At 38.8% G+C, this 20,598-nt stretch overlaps 1 protein-coding gene across 1 annotated transcript in view; it reads left to right on the top strand.

Moving 5' to 3' along the window:
• LOC120937382 (T cell activation RhoGTPase activating protein) overlaps window positions 1–16,059 on the top strand; it is a 159,476-nt gene extending 143,417 nt beyond the window's left edge. Inside the window, exons 5-14 of the mRNA XM_040350564.1 lie at window positions 2,449–2,490; window positions 4,997–5,081; window positions 5,255–5,308; window positions 5,685–5,751; window positions 6,333–6,493; window positions 6,587–6,748; window positions 9,647–9,756; window positions 11,117–11,312; window positions 12,808–12,922; window positions 14,037–16,059. Of these exons, the coding sequence (XP_040206498.1) occupies window positions 2,449–2,490; window positions 4,997–5,081; window positions 5,255–5,308; window positions 5,685–5,751; window positions 6,333–6,493; window positions 6,587–6,748; window positions 9,647–9,756; window positions 11,117–11,312; window positions 12,808–12,922; window positions 14,037–15,271 (2,227 nt within the window). The 3' untranslated portion in view covers window positions 15,272–16,059. The remainder of the gene's footprint in view (window positions 1–2,448; window positions 2,491–4,996; window positions 5,082–5,254; window positions 5,309–5,684; window positions 5,752–6,332; window positions 6,494–6,586; window positions 6,749–9,646; window positions 9,757–11,116; window positions 11,313–12,807; window positions 12,923–14,036) is intronic.
• The last annotated feature ends 4,539 nt before the right edge of the window (window positions 16,060–20,598 follow it).

The following is a 20,598-nucleotide window of genomic DNA, read 5'->3' as shown; positions in this document are numbered from 1 at the left end:
AGAGTGGCAAGAAGAAAGCCATTGTTGAAAGAAAGCCATAAGAGGCCCTGTTTGCAGTTTGCAAGAAGCCATGTGGGGGACACAGCAAACACGTGGAAGAAAGTGCTCTGGTAAGATGAGACCAATATTGAACTTTTTGGCCTAAAAGCAGAATGTTATGTGTGGCAGAAAACTAACACTGCACATCACCCTTCAGCAAGGACAGGGAAGCTGGTCAGAGTTGATGGGAAGATGGATGGAGCCAAATACAGGGAAATCTTAGAATAAAATCTGTTATTCCACGTATACACGATCGAATATTCTGACAACAAAACTGTGGATTTTTTTTCCAACGGATGTTGGCTCAAACTTGCATGCACACGGTCGCACAAATGTCGGAAATTCCAATCGCCAAGAACATGTACGATGGCACTATTAAAGGGAAGTTTAATACCAGTCGTGTTAGTAGAAGTTTGGTAAGAGACAATTTGCGCTTTTCAGCCTTGTGCTTTTCAGTTCGTTACAGCGTGGCGAATGTGCTATCTCCATTACAAACGCTAGTTTTACCAGACCGAGCGCTTCCGTCTCGTACTTGATTCAGAGCATGCATGGAATATTGTGTGTCGGAATTGTCTACACACACTCGGAATTTACAAGAACGCATTTTGTTGTGGGAAAATTTGAGAACCAGCTCTCAAATTTTTGTTGTTGGAAATTACGACAGAAAATGTCTGATGGGGCCTACACACGGTCGGAATTTCCGACGACAAGCTCCCATCGAACATTTGTTGTCGGAAATTCCGACTGTGTGTACGCGGCATTAGGCCCCGTACACACCATAGAATCCATCCGCTGAAAAATCCCAGCAGATGGGTTTCAGCTGATAGATCCTATGGTGTGTACACGCCAGTGGATCTGTTTCCGCGGATATTTCTCCCCTGGGATAGATTCCAGCAGATCGAATATTTGCTGACATGCCAAGCAAATCCATCTGCTGGAATCCATCCCAACGGATGGATCCGCTGGTCTGTATAGACTCACCGGATCCATCCGTCCGAAGGGATCCCCCGCATGCGTCGTAATGATTCGACGCATGCGTGGAATTCCTTATATGACAGCGTCGCGCACGTCGCCGCGTCATAATCGCGGTGACGGCGCGACACGTCATCGCCAGAGGATTTCGGCGCAGATTTCAATGCGATGGTGTGTACACTCCATCGCATAGAAATCCGCGGAAATCCTCGAGAGGATTTATCCGTGGAAACGGTCCGCTGGACCGTATTAGCGGATAAATTCTCTCGTGTGTATGGGGCCTTAGAGTCTGCAAAAGACTTGAGACTGGGGCGAAGGTTCACCTTCCAACAGGACAATAATCCTAAACATACAGCCAAAGCTACAATGGAATGGTTTAGATCAAAGCACATTCATGTGTTAGAATGGCCCAGTCAAAGTCCAGACCTAAATCCAATTGAGAATCTGTGGCAAGACTTAAGAATTGCTGTTTACAGGCGCTCCCACAGAGCTTGAGCTATTTTACAAAGACGAATGGGCACTAATGGTACTCTAGATGTGCAAAACTGACAGTGACATACCCAAAAAGACTTGCAGCGAAAGGTGGTTCTACAAAGTATTGATTCAGGGGGGCTGAATACAAACGCATGTCACACGTTTCACATATTTATTTGGAAAAAATGTAGAAAACCATTTATCATTTTCCTTCTACTTCACAATTATGTGCCACTTTTGTTGGTCTATCGTATAAAGGCAGAATTACCAAGTATTTTGAGATTTTCCAATATCTCTTAGACAATGTAGAAAAAATTTGGATGAATGTGCTTTGATCTAAACCATTCCATTGTAGCTTTGGCTGTATGTTTAGGATCTGAGCATACAGAGGGACAAAGAAAATTAGTATGCAATTTGTTTATTTAAAAAATACTTTCTGCCTCAGTGGCCTTTTAATATACTCACCTCATAGGTTGACAACTGTCTCAATCTGTGGGCATCTTGCTATAAAATGACCTTACTTATATTTTTAAAACTGCAGTCATTTAGAAAGCCTTTAAAACAATGTTTTTCTAGAACCTGAAATTTGATTAAAATTTACTTCAGGAGTCAAGATGTAAAGCTGTGTGCGTACACAATGTTTTTAAAACCTATTGGTTTAGGTAACTGAAATAAATGTGACGTAACGGGTACTAATACCTAAAAGGTGTCATGATTTCCATTAGAATACCCATAGAGTCACAAAGCTCCCCTGTATAAGGCAAAAGGAAACAGGCGTGTTTTCATAGCACTAAATTTTACCGTGTAACCCATGATGACGCTCCTTCCTGTTTCTGTGACTTGTGAATTTCCCCCTGCCTCACACAAAATAGGAAAGCGTGGTGGAGTCAAGTTTTAGTCATTGCCTGACCCTGACTTGGTAGCACTGGATTGTTATGCACACTTGTCTTATTTTCATTGCAGCTCCTGTGAAGTGAAGGAACTCTGGCTGGATACACTTGTGTGGTAAGTGTTATTTTTTGTCTTTTATTGTTAATAATACTATTCAAATTATTTTTTGTTGCTGTGTTTAGGTGGCGGGGAGCCTTACTGAAAAAAAACACAAAAAAGTGTGTATTAGTTTCAAACTATTTAAAGAGCAGTGCATCTCTAAACACACATGCAGAGCAGTATGTTTTTTTTTTTTTTTATCAATACATTTTTATTGGGTTTATCAATTTACAACACTTGAGGTAGTTGCATTCAATATACAACTTAAGTAGTATAATCACCTTGTACAGGCAAACATTTAACAGAAAAAGATACGGTACTCGGCGACCTAGGCCAGCCTACCCCAATTGGGCAGAGCAGTATGTTTTTAGAAAGGTACTGAGTCCCTGTTAAGAAATTGGAAATTGGTGAAAACTACATTAATAGTGAACCACATCTAATAAGACAGCAAAGTAAAATAAACATTATGTACATTTTTGTATATATGCTAGAACAGAGGGAAATATTAATACTTTAGACTTTATAGACAATAGATTAATGTTGGGCAGCAAGGAAGGCACAAGCAATTGTCTTTTATTGTAGTCTGAAGCACAAATGAGAGTGGAAAAAATGTTTATTTCAAATGATTTATTATCCTCCCCAGTTTTATAAGTAGATGTAATAAATTGTGTTACGAGTATGGCTTGTATTGTCATGTTGCTAACTTCTTATGGTCACTGAATTCATTTATTTAAATTGATATATTTTGTTATTTCATATTTCTTTATTTATGATGTATTTATTTAAAATTAAATTGGTCACTAAAATGTATTTAATCAGCATATTAGTTGGTGGTGTTGCCACTTGTGTATTTTGGTACACATTACAACTACTGTTATGCATATAACTGTGCATTATGGCCTAATTTCTTCATATTCCTCTTGTCTTAAAACTACAGTGTGTTTTTGAAGAAATATCAAATTTAGTGGGCTAGCACCATCACATTATATTGTGATTTTCAGTTTAGAGTACAGTCGGTTTTATTTATCTGTTTATCTGTTATTGGGATTGCGGTTGTTTTGTATGGGAGTTCACTTGTGGTTCAATGTATTTACAATAGCGCTCTGCATTTGCAGCTACTCTGTTGAACTGAAACCTTTTGAGAAAAAAAAATTGTTTCAGATTGTGGTAATATGTTTTTATTATTGTGATATATGTGAGCCTAGAAGTGCCACTGAGCCACAGAAAGGAAAAACACCCGATTAATTATAAATAGTTTAAAAAAAAACACACCTTGTGAACAGACAAAATATGCAGTCAAAAAGTCAAACTGTTTATATTTATTGTTGCTTCCTACTATGCATACCCGTAGACTAAATGCACCTTTTTTTTGCAACATGCACTTACTAAAAGTATATTAGGGATTAGTCAGTGTTACAATTGAAGTTCTATTACATCTTTGAAACCAATTGTGCAAAGAAAGGCAGATCAGCAAAGAATTAGCCATCTCATTATTGAAAGTGCTGGGTCCTCCATTGACCTTGTACAGACACTGACCCATCAATGAAGCTGTTATTTTGCAGCTATGATCCTAAGCAAACATTTTATTAATGAGTTGTGGTGAAATGAAAGCCCGCCCTTTTTGCCTGTAATGTCAACTGTTACAGAGCTGGGGAGAAAGTGTATAAACCGTCATTCCTGCCCACAAGAGACAGAAGCAAGAGTTCATGCGTCAATTTGTAAGTTAATATTATTTTTGTTCCCTGTGCACTGATTACTTTAATACTCACAGTACTGGCACTGCCATAGTGGAACTAAAATGTTATTTTAATTGATGTTATTTTGTTGTAATGAAACGTGCCCTGCAAACTGCTGTGCTACACATTGTAATTTGTGAAGTCCATTCGTACCTCCATTGAAGCTCCAATCAAAACAGTGTGTTGTTTTGGATAAAGCTAGATAGAGTAAATAAGGTTGAGAACTTCTTCTGGGTTTTATTGCTGCTTGTGTCCCAAATGGGGGATTCACCAAAATAGAAAGTGAGGGGAAATCCAAAAGTAAACATTTGTCTCAAGGACAGTAGTAGAGCAAATATCTGTCAGAGGTGGGAGTTTCCCTTACTTTGGGGGGATTTCCACTTACTTCCTATTGTCTCCAGGTAAGAAACAAGGAGAAATCTCACAGTGGGGACACAGACATCAATAGAAAGCTGGCAAATGTTCTAATTTTTCTTCATTAGGTCATAAATTGCAAAAGATATTTTTTGATGAAGTTCTTCCTTTGACATTAGTGATCATAATGCAAGAAGCTGAAATATAGTCGGATTCAGTTGATTGTGGGTAACTGTGACCTGACCAGTCATGTGTTACATTGTACTTTCAGATGCATAGCTAAAATGACTGATATCGATTAACAGTTTTGTGCTTTACTCATTATAGTTATAGATACATCCAAGAAATGAAATGATTTTACTATAAAAGCTTGAATGTCATACAGATAACAGAAGCCCTAAAATTCTAACTAGCTCCATGTCTGTTTTTAGGCAGATACGAGAAGTTGGTGGCATTGAGGGCACCACTGTACCCTGTGCACGATTACTAATGAAGGTTCTCACAGGCTGCAATGCTGTAAGTATGCAACAAACTCTTCATTAGGCTAGGAAGCTTATATATGACTTATGTCTTATGATTCTGTGAACTTTCCCATTAATGATACTGTGAAGCAGCCAAAGAATATGGCTCACCATTTTACCACATGATTATGGCATAAGTAATTAAGTCAATTGTTTCTTCTGTTACAGTCTAAAGCTCTGGTTGCCAACAACATGGAGAGCCTAATTGAATGCCATACAGAGGTGAGCAATCAGAGTTCTGTTTGAATGTGTTTTGAATGAAGCATTGGAAGCAACCTTTACATCAGTGCTTCCTCTAGGGAAAGCATGGTGGCAACTACTTCTTCTTTATGCAGTTAGATGCATAAAGAGACAGAAATGTGAGAGTCTTAACTGTAGGCAGATATAGTTGTAACCACTAAATATTCCAGTGGTCATTTTAATAGTACATAAATGCAATGAAATATTTTATGTATTTACTATTTTGTAATTATACTGGTTTAGACATTGCCCATTTAATGCTTCTGCTGATTATTTCAGAAATTAAAAATGCTCTGTTTGGTCATCCATGTTAAATGAAGGCTCCCGAAATGAATATGTAATTTCTTTTGATTAACAGGCAGATGCAAAGAAGTATCAGCTACTGGCAGCCATGATCAGTGAGGATCCCAACTGTCATGTGATTGGTGAGTAGTAAAAAATATTATTTAATTTAACATTTTAGTAGGTATTTAGAAAAAAATGTATATATAATTTGGCCTGCATTAGATAAGGATATTCTTTTTTAATGTGTTTGGCTTATATGTTTAAAAAAGAGCAGACACATCATACATGTTGTGTATGTATGTGGCAAAAGAAGGCAAATCTTTTTCCACCTTTAGTGGAAAAGGATAACATAGCATAGCTAATAGAAATGTCCTTTACCAAACTTTATAGTGTTTGGTTTGAAACCAAATAGTTGTTGGGAAAGTACCCGTTGTGTCCTACGCCCACAAAGTCTGACCTATTTCTGGACTAAATTCTCATGTTAAAAAAATGACTGTGCCACAAGAAAGAGTTAAAAAAAAAAGTCAAAAGATGAAACTATCTATAAAAAGTGTTGCCTTAGAAGGCTGAACAATGAAAAAATGATCTTTTTATATATTAAATACAAACACATTAAAGGCTATATTGAGGGACCTCCCCTTGTAAGAAATGTTGTAAATCTGTATATTAGAGTGAGTGTTTTTTCACATATAATTTCTTATTGTTTCCATTTTTTGTCCAGAGAGCAATAAGAAAAGAAAAGCAGTAATTTCCTGGCCCTTTACTTTGAAGCGAAATGCCACAGTGTCAGAACCCCCAAGTCCTCCAGAGTTAAAGGCAACTTTATTTGACCAACCACTGTCCATTGTGTGTGAAGAGGACAACCTTCCTAAAGCAATCCTTGTAAGTAAACAGTTAATGCAATGCATCGTTGATTTTTATTTTATAGGCATATACATGTTAATTAGGAGTATAAATTGCATTTCATCTTTACAGGACATTTTAACCATACTACGTATACAAGGTCCCTTGACTGAAGGGGTTTTTCGTAAAGCTGCCAATGAAAAATTTCGTAAGGAGTTGAAAGAAGACCTAAACTATGGAAGAGACTTGGACTTAAAAAGCAAATCTGTGCATTTACTGGCAGTTGTGTTTAAGGTAATGTATGAAAACTATCTGTTTAGCTAAAGGGCAACTGGATGTTGAATTTCAGTTTCTGTGCGAAACTCCCATATGCTTCTGATATCTCCATGCCTCCAACAGATTAGAATCTACATTCCCTATGATTTAAAGCATGACCCCTCACGACTGTTATTTATATTGCTCAGGTTAATAATGTCCAACCAGATACAGTGGTGCCAATATAGCACTACGTTATATCTATAATAGTATTGCAATACTGGATTTCGGCAGCAGGTGGCTAGGTAGGTGAAATATATGACTGCTTTTTTCAGACTCAGAAGAATCTGGGACCTATCAAAAGTAGGGATGAGCTGATCATGCCCCAGTTCGGTTTGCACCAGAACATGAGAACAGGCAAAAAATGTGTGCGAACATGCCAACACCTTTAAAGGCTATGAGACACGAACACGAAAAATCAAAAGTGCTAATTTTAAAGGCTTATATGCAAGTTATTGCCATAAAAAGTGTATGGAGACACAGGTACTGCCCCAGGGGACAAAAGATGCCCCTTTTTCAGGAGCAGTGATTTTAAGAATGCTTAAAGTGAAGCAATAAAAATGAAATACTCCTTTAAATATCGTATTGGGGGTCCTTTAGTCTGCCTGTGAAGTAGCGCATCTTTCTAATGTGTTTTACAGTCCCGCAGCAAAATTAAATTTCTAAAGGAAAAACATGTAATTTAAACTTGCTTGCGGCTGTAATGTATTTCCGGGTCCGGCAATATAGATAAAAATCAAGGAAAAAAACAGCGTGGGGTCCCCCCAAAATCCATACCAGGCTAAACCCCCCCCCCCCCACCATTTTTTTACATTATGACGCAGGGTTTCCCTTAAAATCCATACCAGACCTGAAGATATATATCTATAGATCTATATATAGAGATCTATATATATAGATCTCTATATATAGATCTATATATTAAATACACTGCCTGCATGCCACTAACTAACCTGCCTGCCTAATCTAGCTCAATCTACAGTATCTCACAAAAGTATATTTTATTATATCTTTTCATGTGACAACACTGAAGAAATTACACGTTGCTACATTGTAGAGTAGTGAGTGTACAGCTTGTATAACAGTGTAAATAACTTAACACATTAATGTGTAAACCGCTGGCAACACAAGTGAGTACACCTCTAAGTGAAAATGTTCAAATTGAGCCCAAAGTGTCAATATTTTGTGTGGCCACCAATATTTTCCAGCACTGCCTTAACCCTCTTGGGCATAGAGTTCACCAGAGCTTCACAGGTTGCCACTTAACGCCACTCCTCCAATACGACATCACGAATCTGGTGGATGTTAGAGACCTTGCGCTCCTCCACCTTCCGTTTGCCCCACAGATGCTCAATAGGGTTTATGTCCGGAGACATGCTTGGCCAGTCCATCACCTTTACCCTCAGCTTCTTTAGCAAGGCAGTGGTCATCTTTGAGGTGTGTTTGGTGTCATTTTCATGTTGGAATGCTGCCTTGACTGTAGGCAAGACACACTTGTCTTTGTACCCCTCACCTGGTAGCCGCCACACATGCTTGACACCATCTGAACCAAATAAGTTCATCTTGGTCTTATCAGACCACAGGACATGGTTCCAGTAATCCATGTCTTTAGTCTGCTTGCCTTCAGCAAACTGTTTGTGGGCTTTCTTGTGCATCGTCTTTAGAAGAGGCGGCCATGCAGACAAATTTGAAGCAGCGTGCGGCGTATGGTCTGAGCACTGACAGGCTGACCCCCCACCACTTCAACCTCTGAAGCAATGCTGGCAGCACTCATACGTCAGTTTCCCGAAGACAATCGCTGGATATGACGCTGAGCGCGTGCACTCAAACTTCTTTGGTCGACCATGGCAAGGCCTGTTCTGAGTGGAACTGGCCCTGTTAAACCATTGTATGGTCTTGGCCACTGTGCTACAGCTCAGTTTCAGGGTCTTGGCAACCTTCTTATAGCCTAGGCCATCTTTATGTAGAGCAACAATTCTTTTTTTTCAGATCCTCAGAGAGTTCTTTGCCATGAGGTGCCATGTTGAACGAGCGATAACACCAAATGTAACACACCTGCTCCCCATTCACACCTGAGACCTTGTAACACTAAGGCCCCGTACACAAGACCGAACATGTCTGCTGAAACTGGTCCGCGGACCAGTTTCAGCAGACATGTTCGGTCGTGTGTACGGCCGATCGGACAGGATTCCAGCGTACATTTGCCCGCCAGACCGTTTTCGAGTGGGCAAATGTTTCTAAACTTGTTTAGAAACATGCCCGCTGGAATCCTGTCCGTCGGACATGTTTGGTCGTCTGTACAGACTTACCGTACATGTCCGAGCGGCCGCCATCCCTCGCATGCGTCGAATGACTTCGACGCATGCGTGGAAGCATTGACCTTTCAGCGTCATCGTCGCGGCTGTCTGTCCGCGCGGATTGACTCTCATTTCTGTATGATGGTGTGTACAGCCATCATACAGAAATCTCCGGGCGGGCATGTCCGCTGAAAACGGTCCGGCGGACCGTTTTCATCGTACATGTTTGCCCGTGTGTACGAGGCATAAAAAGGCACATAGAAAAGTGGCTAATTGGTCACAATTTGGACATTTTCACTTAGGGGTGTACTCACTTTTGTTGCCAATGGTTTAGACATTAATGGCTGTGTGTTGAGTTATTTTGAGGGGACAGAAATTTTACACTGTTATACAAGCTGTACACTCACTACTTCACATTGTAGCAAAGTGTAATTTCTTCAGTGTTGTCACATGAAAAGATATAATAAAATATTTACAAAAATGTGAGGGATGTACTCACTTTTGTGAGATACTGTATATTTATTTAGTAAATATGGCTGTTTTAATGCCTATACTAAATATAACATTTTCCTACTAACAGGACTTCCTGCGTGGTATTCCTCACCAGCTGCTATCATCAGAACTTTACAATGAATGGATGAATGCTATGGAACAGCCAACATTAGAAGGAAGAATTAAGCAGATGCAATGGTAAGCATAAATTTAGTATATATTGACATTGTATATTTTTTAATAATTAATTCAATATAGACCTGGAAATGTGTACAATATCATCATAAATGTAAAACGCAAAAAGGAAATATATAAATATGTGCTGTATCTTAACTTCAGTTACAGTCATGTGATCTGGATAATTTCAGATACATTGGGCTATAATGTCTTGCTTGTGTGCTTAGAAATCGTGAGGCAATTAGCAATTATTCCTAATTATTCCCCCTTGATAAGTCACCACCAGGAATGTTTAGCAGTTGCTCCCCTCTCCATTGTAAACACGCACGGTCATCTGCTTATTTATATATTTGCTGGCTAATAGACATTCCAAAAGTCCTGCGCTGGTTTTAATGAGAAGCCAGATATGCAGACCCCATCCTCTGGCACAGTACCAGTGGAGGGTACCCATCTTATCTCAAGGTAAGCTATAGCTATCAGACAAGGTATTACAACCTGTTAAATCATTATTGTGGGAGGAGAACATTAAGGCGCCATGCACCCACTGTTATGAGATTACCTGATCAGAGAGAGACACATGTGACTGGCCTGCACCCTCAAGGTTTTATATATCTTGTTATTCCACATTGCCTCGTAGATTCAATGTTCTACCAAGCATAGACCTCTGCCTTTTAAATTTGATTCTGTATCTTGTACTGCTAATAATGAATATAAATGTAAAAAGTAAAATCTGTGATGTGATGTGTGTAATACTGACCTAAAAATTAAAGATAAAATAACATAAAATGGTTCTGCATATGTTGTGTACTTAATGTTACATTTGAAAACATTGGGAATTATTTAGAAAGTAAATGTAATGTGGTTCTAATTTGAAGAGAGAGCTGGAGTCTGATAACAGTCCTTCACAATACTTTGTAAATGATAAGCGATCTGGGACATCCAAACAAATACAGAGGAATGTTAGCACGTTTCAGCCAAAGTCTTAGTAATATACATATTAATGTGTTTCTAACCTTAAAATGTCAGCATTGCTTTAATATTATAATTGGCTATGCTGTGTGAATGACTGTGACTGGACAAAACAGCACCAGGAACAACTTATTTAATATATTGTGTGTTAAGATTCGAACTTATGTTTCGGAAACCTCTTCATCTCTTTGTGGTTTAGTAGCACAAAATGTATTTTGTTCCCTACTTTAGTGACCAGGCTTAAATGCTCTGCCTATAGGGTATTTCTGAATGGGACTTTTTTTATAAAAAAAAAAAGAAGTCTAGTTCCTCTTTCAGAAGGAAGTCTCTGTTTCTGTGCTTGTTATAGTTTTCAAATGGTTTCAACTGAGATTGCAAAAATTCTCATCCCATTCTGTGTTTTTCCCTTCAGTGTTGCAGACAAACTGCCACAACCAAACCTCATCTTATTACAACATTTGATGTGTGTTCTTCATCACATTAGCAATGCTTCAGATATTAACAAGATGGATTCCAGAAATTTGGCTGTTTGCATTGCTCCAAACATGCTTGTATCACAGGTTGATCAGGATCTTGCCCTAGAAACTCAGAAAGAGTTAAATAAAAAGGTAAAGCATTTTTCAATGCCTTTTGTTAAAATAGAAATAATAAAGGCAAATACATACGGTACATTTTAACAGGAACTTTCTCATGATTATAGTAAAGCTAATCGGTTTCCTTTGTGGTCTAAATCATTGAGCCTAAACTGTTTTGTCACTCTATTATTGTCAATAACTTTCAAAGAGGCACCATCTCAGCACTTCATGTATTTTGGCCAAAGGGTCATTAATATGGAGGCATAATGGAATGTTTATACCAGACCATTTGCACTTCAGCACTAGGTAGACATTGTTCTAAGAGTGGGTTTCTTAAAAGGATGAATTTCAAGTAATGTGAGAGGAAGGATATGCTACTTACTTGATTCCCATAGGGGTAATTTAGGGTTTGTCTTGCTACCTGGAAAATAACTTATTCTAAAAAGAATTCCATTGAGATTCTCCTTTGTATTACTGGATCATGATGCATTCCTTTGGTCCAGTTCCCATGCTCTGATGGAGTAGTTGTTTCATTTAACCATAAGAATGAAGATTACATTGCTGCTTCAATATTCCAATAGAATGTGAAAATCACTTAATTAGTCAGATCAAACTTGGCAGTGGTAATCTACTATACTGTTGAGAGCCTACCATATCAACACCAGGGTGGTTCTTTTTTGGGTTTATCAAACAAACCTATCTTAAGCATCCACCAGGTACCAAAGGTACTCCAGCCCTCCAGACATCAGGTTCTTATATGGTCGTTTTGGTGTGTCCTTCTAATATCTCGTGGGAATAGTTTTTATTTCATTTTTTATAATTCTGATGCAACTTACATAAATTGAAAAAAAAATTACGCCTAAAATCAGGTGAAAAATTGTTCCTACTAATTTGAAGTCTGGTTCATGTTTCAAAAACGGATTAGGAAAATTAATTCTGCAGTGATAATGGTGATGTAACGAAAAGCAGTATAAAGCAATTAAATGACAGGCAGAACAAATAATGCGGGCACATTTCAGATTTACCCCTTTACATATACTGTAGATAATAAAATATCAAACAGTGGTATACTATTGCCCTTAGTACTTAAATTGCTTTTTAAGGCCCTTTCAGACGTGCGGACCGTATGTTCGCATTTTCATCCATCCGTTGCGGATGAAAACGGGACATACATTGGTCCCTATGTGATTGCGGGTGTCAGTGGATGACCATCCGCTGACACCCGTAATCGTCTGCCTCCGCCATAGGGGAGAGCGGAGGAAAGACAGGGCGGTCCCTGCACAGTGTGCGGGGACCGCCCTGTCAGCCGACGGCTCAGCGGGGATTTTACAGAGGATCCCCACTGAGCTTTTACGGACACACGGAGCGGATCATTACTGATCCGCCCGTGTGAAAGGGCAAGTTTAGTCTGTTTTTTTTTCTTTACAACAGTTTCACTTTTGCTCAATTTTTGTTTTGCAGGCTTTATATGTTGGTCCTATGAATTACACTAACACATTTGTACTTCTATGTGCTTTTATTTTAACAGGTTACAACACTAGTCGAGTTCTTCATAAATAATTGCTTGGAAATGTTTGGGGACCACATATCACAATTACTTTGTACTTCTGAAGAGGATTCCTTAGAAAATATTGATACTACAGGTGAGCAAGACAATGGCCCTAAGTAATTTAAAGCTTGCATTATGCAGGACACAGAATATATTCTGAAATTAAGCTTCCTTAGCAATTGTGCAAGAGTATATCCTAAGAACTGTGAGGTACCAGCCATACTGATTTTGTACTATCTAGCACTGCCTCTATTATGTTAATAAAAGTATTAATGGATTAAACCAAGCAAAAAAATAGCCAACTTGGCCTGTAATTGACACATTTAATGTACACAAGTTCTCTGGTTGGATTTCAGTAATTCCCAAGATTTATTCAGTACCTGATAATGTGTAATTCACTAGTTAAATACCTGCCCTAGCAATTCCTCTGTATACAACTAATGCTGTTTACTTATATACTCAGATTTCCTGCAGGGTAAATACAGCCACATAATCAGTTAAAGCGGAGTTCCACCCAAAAGTGGAACTTCCGCTTTAAGCATTCCTCACCCCCTTACATGCCACATTTGGCATGTAATTCTTTTTTGGGGGGGTGGGTACCTCCTTTTAAGAGGGACTTCCTGTCCCACTTCCTCCTTCTGCTTCTTGGCTGCCTAGGCGACTCCTCGTCTCCCCCATAGGCGGCCCCTTCCTCTCTGCAATCTCCTGGGACACATTGCAGGTCCCAGAAGATTGCCTGGCCAATAGCAGAGCGCAGCACGACTCATGCATGTGCAGTGCGCGCCCGGCAATGAAGCCGAGAGCTATCACGGCAGGGTGCTCGCAGTTGCTATGAAGGAGCCACAGAGAGGAGGGGGAGAGGAGCAAGGCTCCGGGCGGCCGCATCACTGGACCGTGGGACAGGTGAGTGTCTGTTTGTTAAAAGATTTTTTATAAACAAAAAAACGGGTGGAACTTTAAGTTTAAGAGCAAATGTTAGTGCCGGCAACATCTAAAATACTTTTTAGCAATCTCTCTGTATTCATATACAATCCACACTTTGTATAAAACAGGAATTATATTCATATTATGAATTCACTTAATTAGATTCAACATATAGTCTAAGTACAACTTTTACTCTCTCTTTTACTAACAACTTTGTATTTGTATATGAAAATGTAAATATGTTTGTATTTAATTAAAATTCTCTTATATTATGTCCTTTCCAGAACTTTCATCTCATCAGAATGACTCTGCCTATGACAGCACTGATCCAGATCATGACTGCCATGCCAGTGCACTAACAAGACACCACAACGAGCAGTGGGGCCTAAACAGGGCTATTGGTGAGAAGTACACAGAAGAAGGAGTTCTAAATCTCCTGGATTCTACTTTAGGCCAGATTAAATGTGAAGCCAGCAGCATGGACCGAAGGTGCTCAGAACCATACATTTTTCCCTCCCAGAATGACATAACAATAGCAGGAAAGAAGCTTACAAGAAGTCATGATGATGTTGCAGTTAGAAAACAAAGATGTAGTGATGTTGAACTGTCCACTCATACTCATCAAACATATTGTGATAAAGCTTCATATAGGAAGAATATGCCAAAAGGTCTAAAGATTAATACCAGCTATACTTCAGATACTGCAGAGCAACTTTTATCAGCTGCATCCTCCAACTGTTCTATTGACAGCTCTTATTCAGACTGCTCTGTTTTCACCAGCTCTCCAGTGGTATCTCCTTTAAGCCCAAAGAAAAATGACTTTGTGAGGCACAAATCATTCTGTATGAAAAATAAAGATTTAAGCGACACTATCAAAGCCAGTAAAGAAATGAAAAAACATTCAAATTCCTTCTGTTATGTAAACCACAAAAGACTGGTAACCAAGACACAGAGCTGGGGTCCTGATGGTAACAACAGAGAAATGCAAAAAAATGAGTTAATCAGGAGTGTCCCTAATAAAAGTCAACAAGAGTTAGAAGGTACACGGGACACTGCTTTCCATCAGCCACAAGTGGTAAAAATAAGACCACCATCCACACGAAGAATATCTGTTGATGAGGTTTTCCGAATGGTAGACCAAAAAAACCCTGGTAAACCCCCATCCTATGAAGAGGCTATCAATAAAAATGCATCCTCTCATAAGAGCATGACGGTTCACACCATGAGAGCCAGTGTACCAAACAATACCTGTTCTACACCTCCATCAGTGAGTGACTCTTTAGTACAGTCTTGTAGTGCTCATCACGAACCCAGCTCATTCAGTGACAAGCAATTGCCAAACTCCGATGGGTTAACACAACCAAACTACCAGTCTCACAGAACAAAATCAGACCTTGTCAGGACCAAGTCAGAGTCCTGTCACAGAAACAGGCATGAATGTATAAGTCGGCGATGTAGTCAACCTATCTTTGAGATCATCTATGATCAGATACAGTATGCTAAAGAGTCCTATGTTTAAAATGTCTTTGCAAATATATTATATACAATAAAATAATGTACTGTAAATAATCATATCCGATCCACTTTACTAGATGGATTGAAAAGGTCACAACTGGGCTTCCTCCTCCCTAACTAGCATCCTGGATCATTCCAAGGTGTTCTACATTACCTGTAACATAATAACTCCACATTCTGCATCAACCCAAAGCCCCTCCTTTCCCCAGTTGAAATAACTTGGAAAACATCTTTAATGGGAACCCCTAAGGGTTCATTCATATAATATGCCAAGATTTAGACATGTAAATATACAATATTTAAAATACTAAGTGCAGATAATGTATAAAAAGGACTTATGTTTATGTGGTTTATGTGTGAGATGGGTGGTCTTTTAAAAAAATGAACTTTCTAGAAGAGTTCTCGTTCTCCCATATATTTGAGAACAATCAGTAGACACTTTTATGAGAACAAATGTTTCACAAGATGATGTTTCCTCATGGTAGCTTTAACACTGGTATGCTAATATTAGATGTCGTTAGTGTATGTCACTGTCTGATATATAACTGTAGTAGTGTCAATGCTGTGTTAATCTAAATACTGTACTCATATTTATGTGGTTCCTTTGTAATGTCACTTTGTAGTCCATTCACTGTTCTAAGACAAGCTGTAATGTGAAGCTTTTTTTGTTTTTTAATGAAAAATCAAACACATTGGGTGAACCTACACTACAGTAAAGCACTTTCTTAGTTATCAAGTTTTTATATTTTGTAATAAATTCATTAAAAAAAATAAACATTTATAACTACATAATACATTGGACTTTGTCTTTGCATTTAGTATAGCATATGCACTGGTTCAGCAAGCTGTAAAAGCTGAAGTCAAATATGAAAAGCTTATAAGCAGGCAGGTTATTTCTTTTTAGAGGAGGCATTCAATTTATTTTTGGCAATAAAATAAATGTACCCGCCTGCTCGCAGGTCAATCAAGATGGCTGAACACCAGCATCCAGAAGAAGATGGCACAAAAGAGGGGTCTAGTGGATGTTAAATAGTAAGAGAGGAGGTAAGTATTGTAGACTTTAGTTCTGCTATATGGTGTTTGTTTTAACTAAAACCTGTACTGTACATTGCCATGAACCTTTCCTTACAATAATCCAATGGGGTCTGATCTGCTCAGTATTAGATGACTGCCAATGGCAAAACCTTTGCCTTCCTGTCTATAAAGAGATGTCTAGGAGAGTTCAACAGATTTTAAGAGTGAATGAAAAAAATTGAATCCAATACAAGAAAATTAAATTCAGCATTGGCATTTTGAAAACTACATTTTGTTAAAAGAATAATTGCAGAAATTGCCATGTTATACATAGTTCAATTGGTCCAGCTTGGACTAATGTAACTATATACTGTATATGACATACCTGGCCGTTGCCACTGAAAGCTGGACGTCACTGAATTACACACTGCAACTCCAGTGATCTACACTTGCTCCTGGACCTGTGCTGAGCGGCCGGCCTGAAGCCTTGAGGTCGGCCACTTAGCACAGGCACCATTCAGAGAATGCTTTGCATTTTTTGAATGAATGCAGAGTTCTCTGATTGGATAAGGTGGAGAGTGTGACATCGCTGCCCTGCTTCTCCACCATTGGGATGAATTACAGCGGAGACTGCGAGTGAGGCCTTCTAGTCCACATCAGTGCCTGACTTCACAAATGCTCTTCTAGAAAAATGGTCAAACATTCCCATAGACAACCTTCTAAAACTTGTGGACAGCCTTCTCAGAAGAGTTGAAGCTGTTATAGCTCAACACAATATTGAACCCTATGGACTAAGACTGGGATGCCATTAAAGTGCATGTGTGTGTAAAGGCAGGTTTCCCAATACTTTTGGTAATATAGTGTATGTTAGACATGTGCACACTGAAATATTTTGTTTCGGAATTTCGTTTTCGTCCGAAAAATAAATTTATTTAGTAACTCCCGAAATTCGCTTTTATTTATTTTGTTTAGTTAAAAAATGCATTCGTCCGAAAATCCAAACTAATTCAGGTCGAATTTGTCATTGAAGGCTTATGGTGTCAGTTGAATGTTCTAAGAAGATTTGACGGAGCAGCTAAACTGTACGACGCCGCAATCGTACATTTCCGGTCGAATGTTCTGCCTACAAGCTATAGAAGAATTCTAAAGTTGTATGACTAGTAATAATTATATTTATTAGGGCTGTTACTGATCAAAATTTTTCTGTTCGATTAATCGTTTTTTCTTTTAATCGATTAATCGACTAATTTCGAATAATTATAACGCACATACAGATCCAACTACTTTTAGCTGATCTCCTTGGAGATAAAATCGATGTAGCTACATAAACTGTAAAAATGGTGCGAGTAATACCAAACGGTACCAAAAGCAGTCATAAAAACATGTAGCTAAGTATGATACTGGTATAAAAATGTGTACAACGATACCACTGCTGAATCCAGATGAGGAGAAGTTAACATCAGTCCGTCGGCATGTAGATGTCCCGTGAAGGGAACTATCACAACTCCCAGTGGATGGCTGTAGAATCCCAGGTTGATAGAGGAAAGTGATAGAGGGAAGTGTAACAGCCCTTGCGTGTGGCAGATAGTAAGGTCCCGCCGGCATGCAGATATGAAGGCACAGCAAAGGAGCCCTCCAGATGGACACGGCAAGCCACGCCGGTGTCCGTGACGTTACTGGATCTCCGACGGAACTCCCTGAAGGCCCAGAAGCCGTCGGAGAGGTGAGTACCAATCAAAAGAATTTTAATCGATCAAAAAGATTTTGATCGATCAAAAAAATTAAAGATTAATCGATTAATTAAAAGTTAATTTGCACAGCCCTAATATTTATTAATTATTACTAGTCAACCAACATTCAAATTCTTCTATAGCCTATGGGCCGAGCATTTAACCGGAAATTTATTATTGCAGCGTCATACAGTTTAGCTGCTCCGTCAAATCTTCTTAGAACTTTTGACAGACACCAAAAGCCTTCAATGACAGATTCGACATTTCTATGTTTTTCACTGCTTCATCGAATCGTTGTCATTCATGTCGAATAGTCTACCCCAACACTCTCTATAATGTCAAATCTTTCCTCTCTATGTAGAATTATCTTGGTTAGGCACATTCGACCGCAGATTCGATAGACACACATTGCTATTGTGAGCGTCATGTCGAATTTCCTATCTATATCGAACTGTTGTAGCAACGAAAACGAAAATAAAGCATTTTTTTATGTCGGATCTTTCGGATTTCGGATTCTGCACGCTCGTTTTCGTTTGTTAAAACGAAAATAACCGAAATTCGGACGAAAATGCATTTGGACGAAAACGAATGCACATGTCTAGTGTATGCAAGTCAAGGGCCTAACTAAACAATCTGTATAATTTATATCCAATAAGACAGATGCTTGCTCTATATAATTATTGGTAAATCTAATGAGGATTGTGCAATCAGGCTAAAACCTTTTTGGTCAGCTTTACACAACTCTCATTAGGTACATAAAATATTTACTACAATATTGTTGCACATATATACCGCATGGTCATGTTTCTTTGCTTTCTTGCCTAATTCTGGAGTTCGTAAAGATTCTGTGAGATTATCCATACAGGTGCACACATACGCTATACCATGTAACTGTAATTGTTATGTATAGTTCTGCTCTCGACAAGACTGTCCATACATGGCACAATTTTGATGTTTTAAATTAAATAAACAAAATAAGGATCCAACATTCTAGGTAAAAATAATTGCCCGATTAATCTACTGAAAATGCTAATTCGCTTGCTGTTGTTCAAACCCCTGGCCTGGAAAAAGCATGCACCTAAGCACTTCTGATTTTATTTTTACTTTCCTGGTTCTATTTAAATTATAAGACCCAGGATGAGTGTCTTATTCCTCCATATGCTGCTGCCACAGCAGGGATAAGCAGAGGAGTGGTGCTACAAGTAACTTCTGTTATCTGAGTTGTGGCTTTCTTGGCTTGATGACAGGAATTTACACCTCAGTCTTTTTGATATCTGTGCAAAGAATCTCAGTGTAATTCTTAGAATTAGGGTAAACAGTTTTGAAGCATGGAACAAAAGTGATGTATATGCTGGCACTTAAAAGAGCAAAATGTATAATCATTTATTTTGACATTTATACATACAGTATGTCAAAATACAAGCAACTAAATATTGATGGGACTGTTTGCAAAATGTATGTAAACCCTAAATTAAAAAATAGTGAAAATTGTTAAGCCCTGTACACACGATCGGTTTGTCCGATGAAAACAGACTGTTTTCATCGGACAAACCGATCGTGTGTGGACCCCATCGGTTTGTTTTCCATCGGTAAAAAAAATAGAACATGTTTTACATTTTTCCTATGGATAGAAAATCGATAGAAAAAAACGATCGTCTGCGTGGAAGTCCATCGGTCAAAAATCTACGCATGCTCAGAATCAAGTTGACACATGCTCGGAGGCATTGAACTTAATTTTTCTCAGCACGTCGTAGTGTTTTACATCACCACGTTTTGGCACGGTCGGATTTTCGACTGATGGTGTGTAGGCAAGACTGATGAAAGTCAGCTTCATCGGATATCCGACGAAAAAATCCATCGGATTAGATTCCATCAGATATCCAATCGTGTGTACGAGGCTTTAGGTCTAGTGGATGTCATGGTTTTATACAAAATAATTTTTCTTATATCAGCACCAAGTGATCCTTTACACTTCCTGTCCTAGGGCAACAATGTGGCCTTTCTTTTAGTTTATGGATGCACATCAATGTGAGCAAAGTGCAGCGTGGTGTGGCGGGCAGTAAACACTTCAGTAAACACACAGAGTTCGAGTTAGGCAATAGCAATATATTGTGAAAGGTCCAACACAATCAAATAGGCCCGGCGGGTAGGAACGGCCATCCGGAGCCACTTTCCAACTGTAGCAGCAGTCTGTAGACTTGAAAGATACTGATGGTGTCTGCCACGATGATGTAGGCCCTGACTGTACTGTCCCTACTCCTCTGGAACCTTTTCCTACCTCTAAATGCTGTCCTTGCCAGATAGGGAACCTGTCCCTATAATAGCCACTCAAAAAAAGCACATCAAACTCAGGAGCCAGAGTCCTAAATAAACGCTGCCTGACTCAAGATGGTCATTAAAGACACATGGGGCGTCAGCATCCAGTCAGACAGCTACCACCTGCAGTGGGGAATACAGAATTCACCTACTTACATTCCCCATATTTTTGACAGATGCTGTCTTTGGCATCTCAATACAGTAAATAACAACATAATCAAAGTGCTTTGCAGGGAGCTGACCACAGTTGGCTCATATTGGGTGGCAAACC

This window comes from Rana temporaria, chromosome 4 (genome assembly GCF_905171775.1).
Source record: "Rana temporaria chromosome 4, aRanTem1.1, whole genome shotgun sequence".
In the NCBI taxonomy this organism is placed as follows: domain Eukaryota; kingdom Metazoa; phylum Chordata; class Amphibia; order Anura; family Ranidae; genus Rana; species Rana temporaria.
The sequence above is the reverse complement of the archived record's forward strand: the minus strand, read 5'-3'. Positions and strand labels throughout refer to the sequence as shown.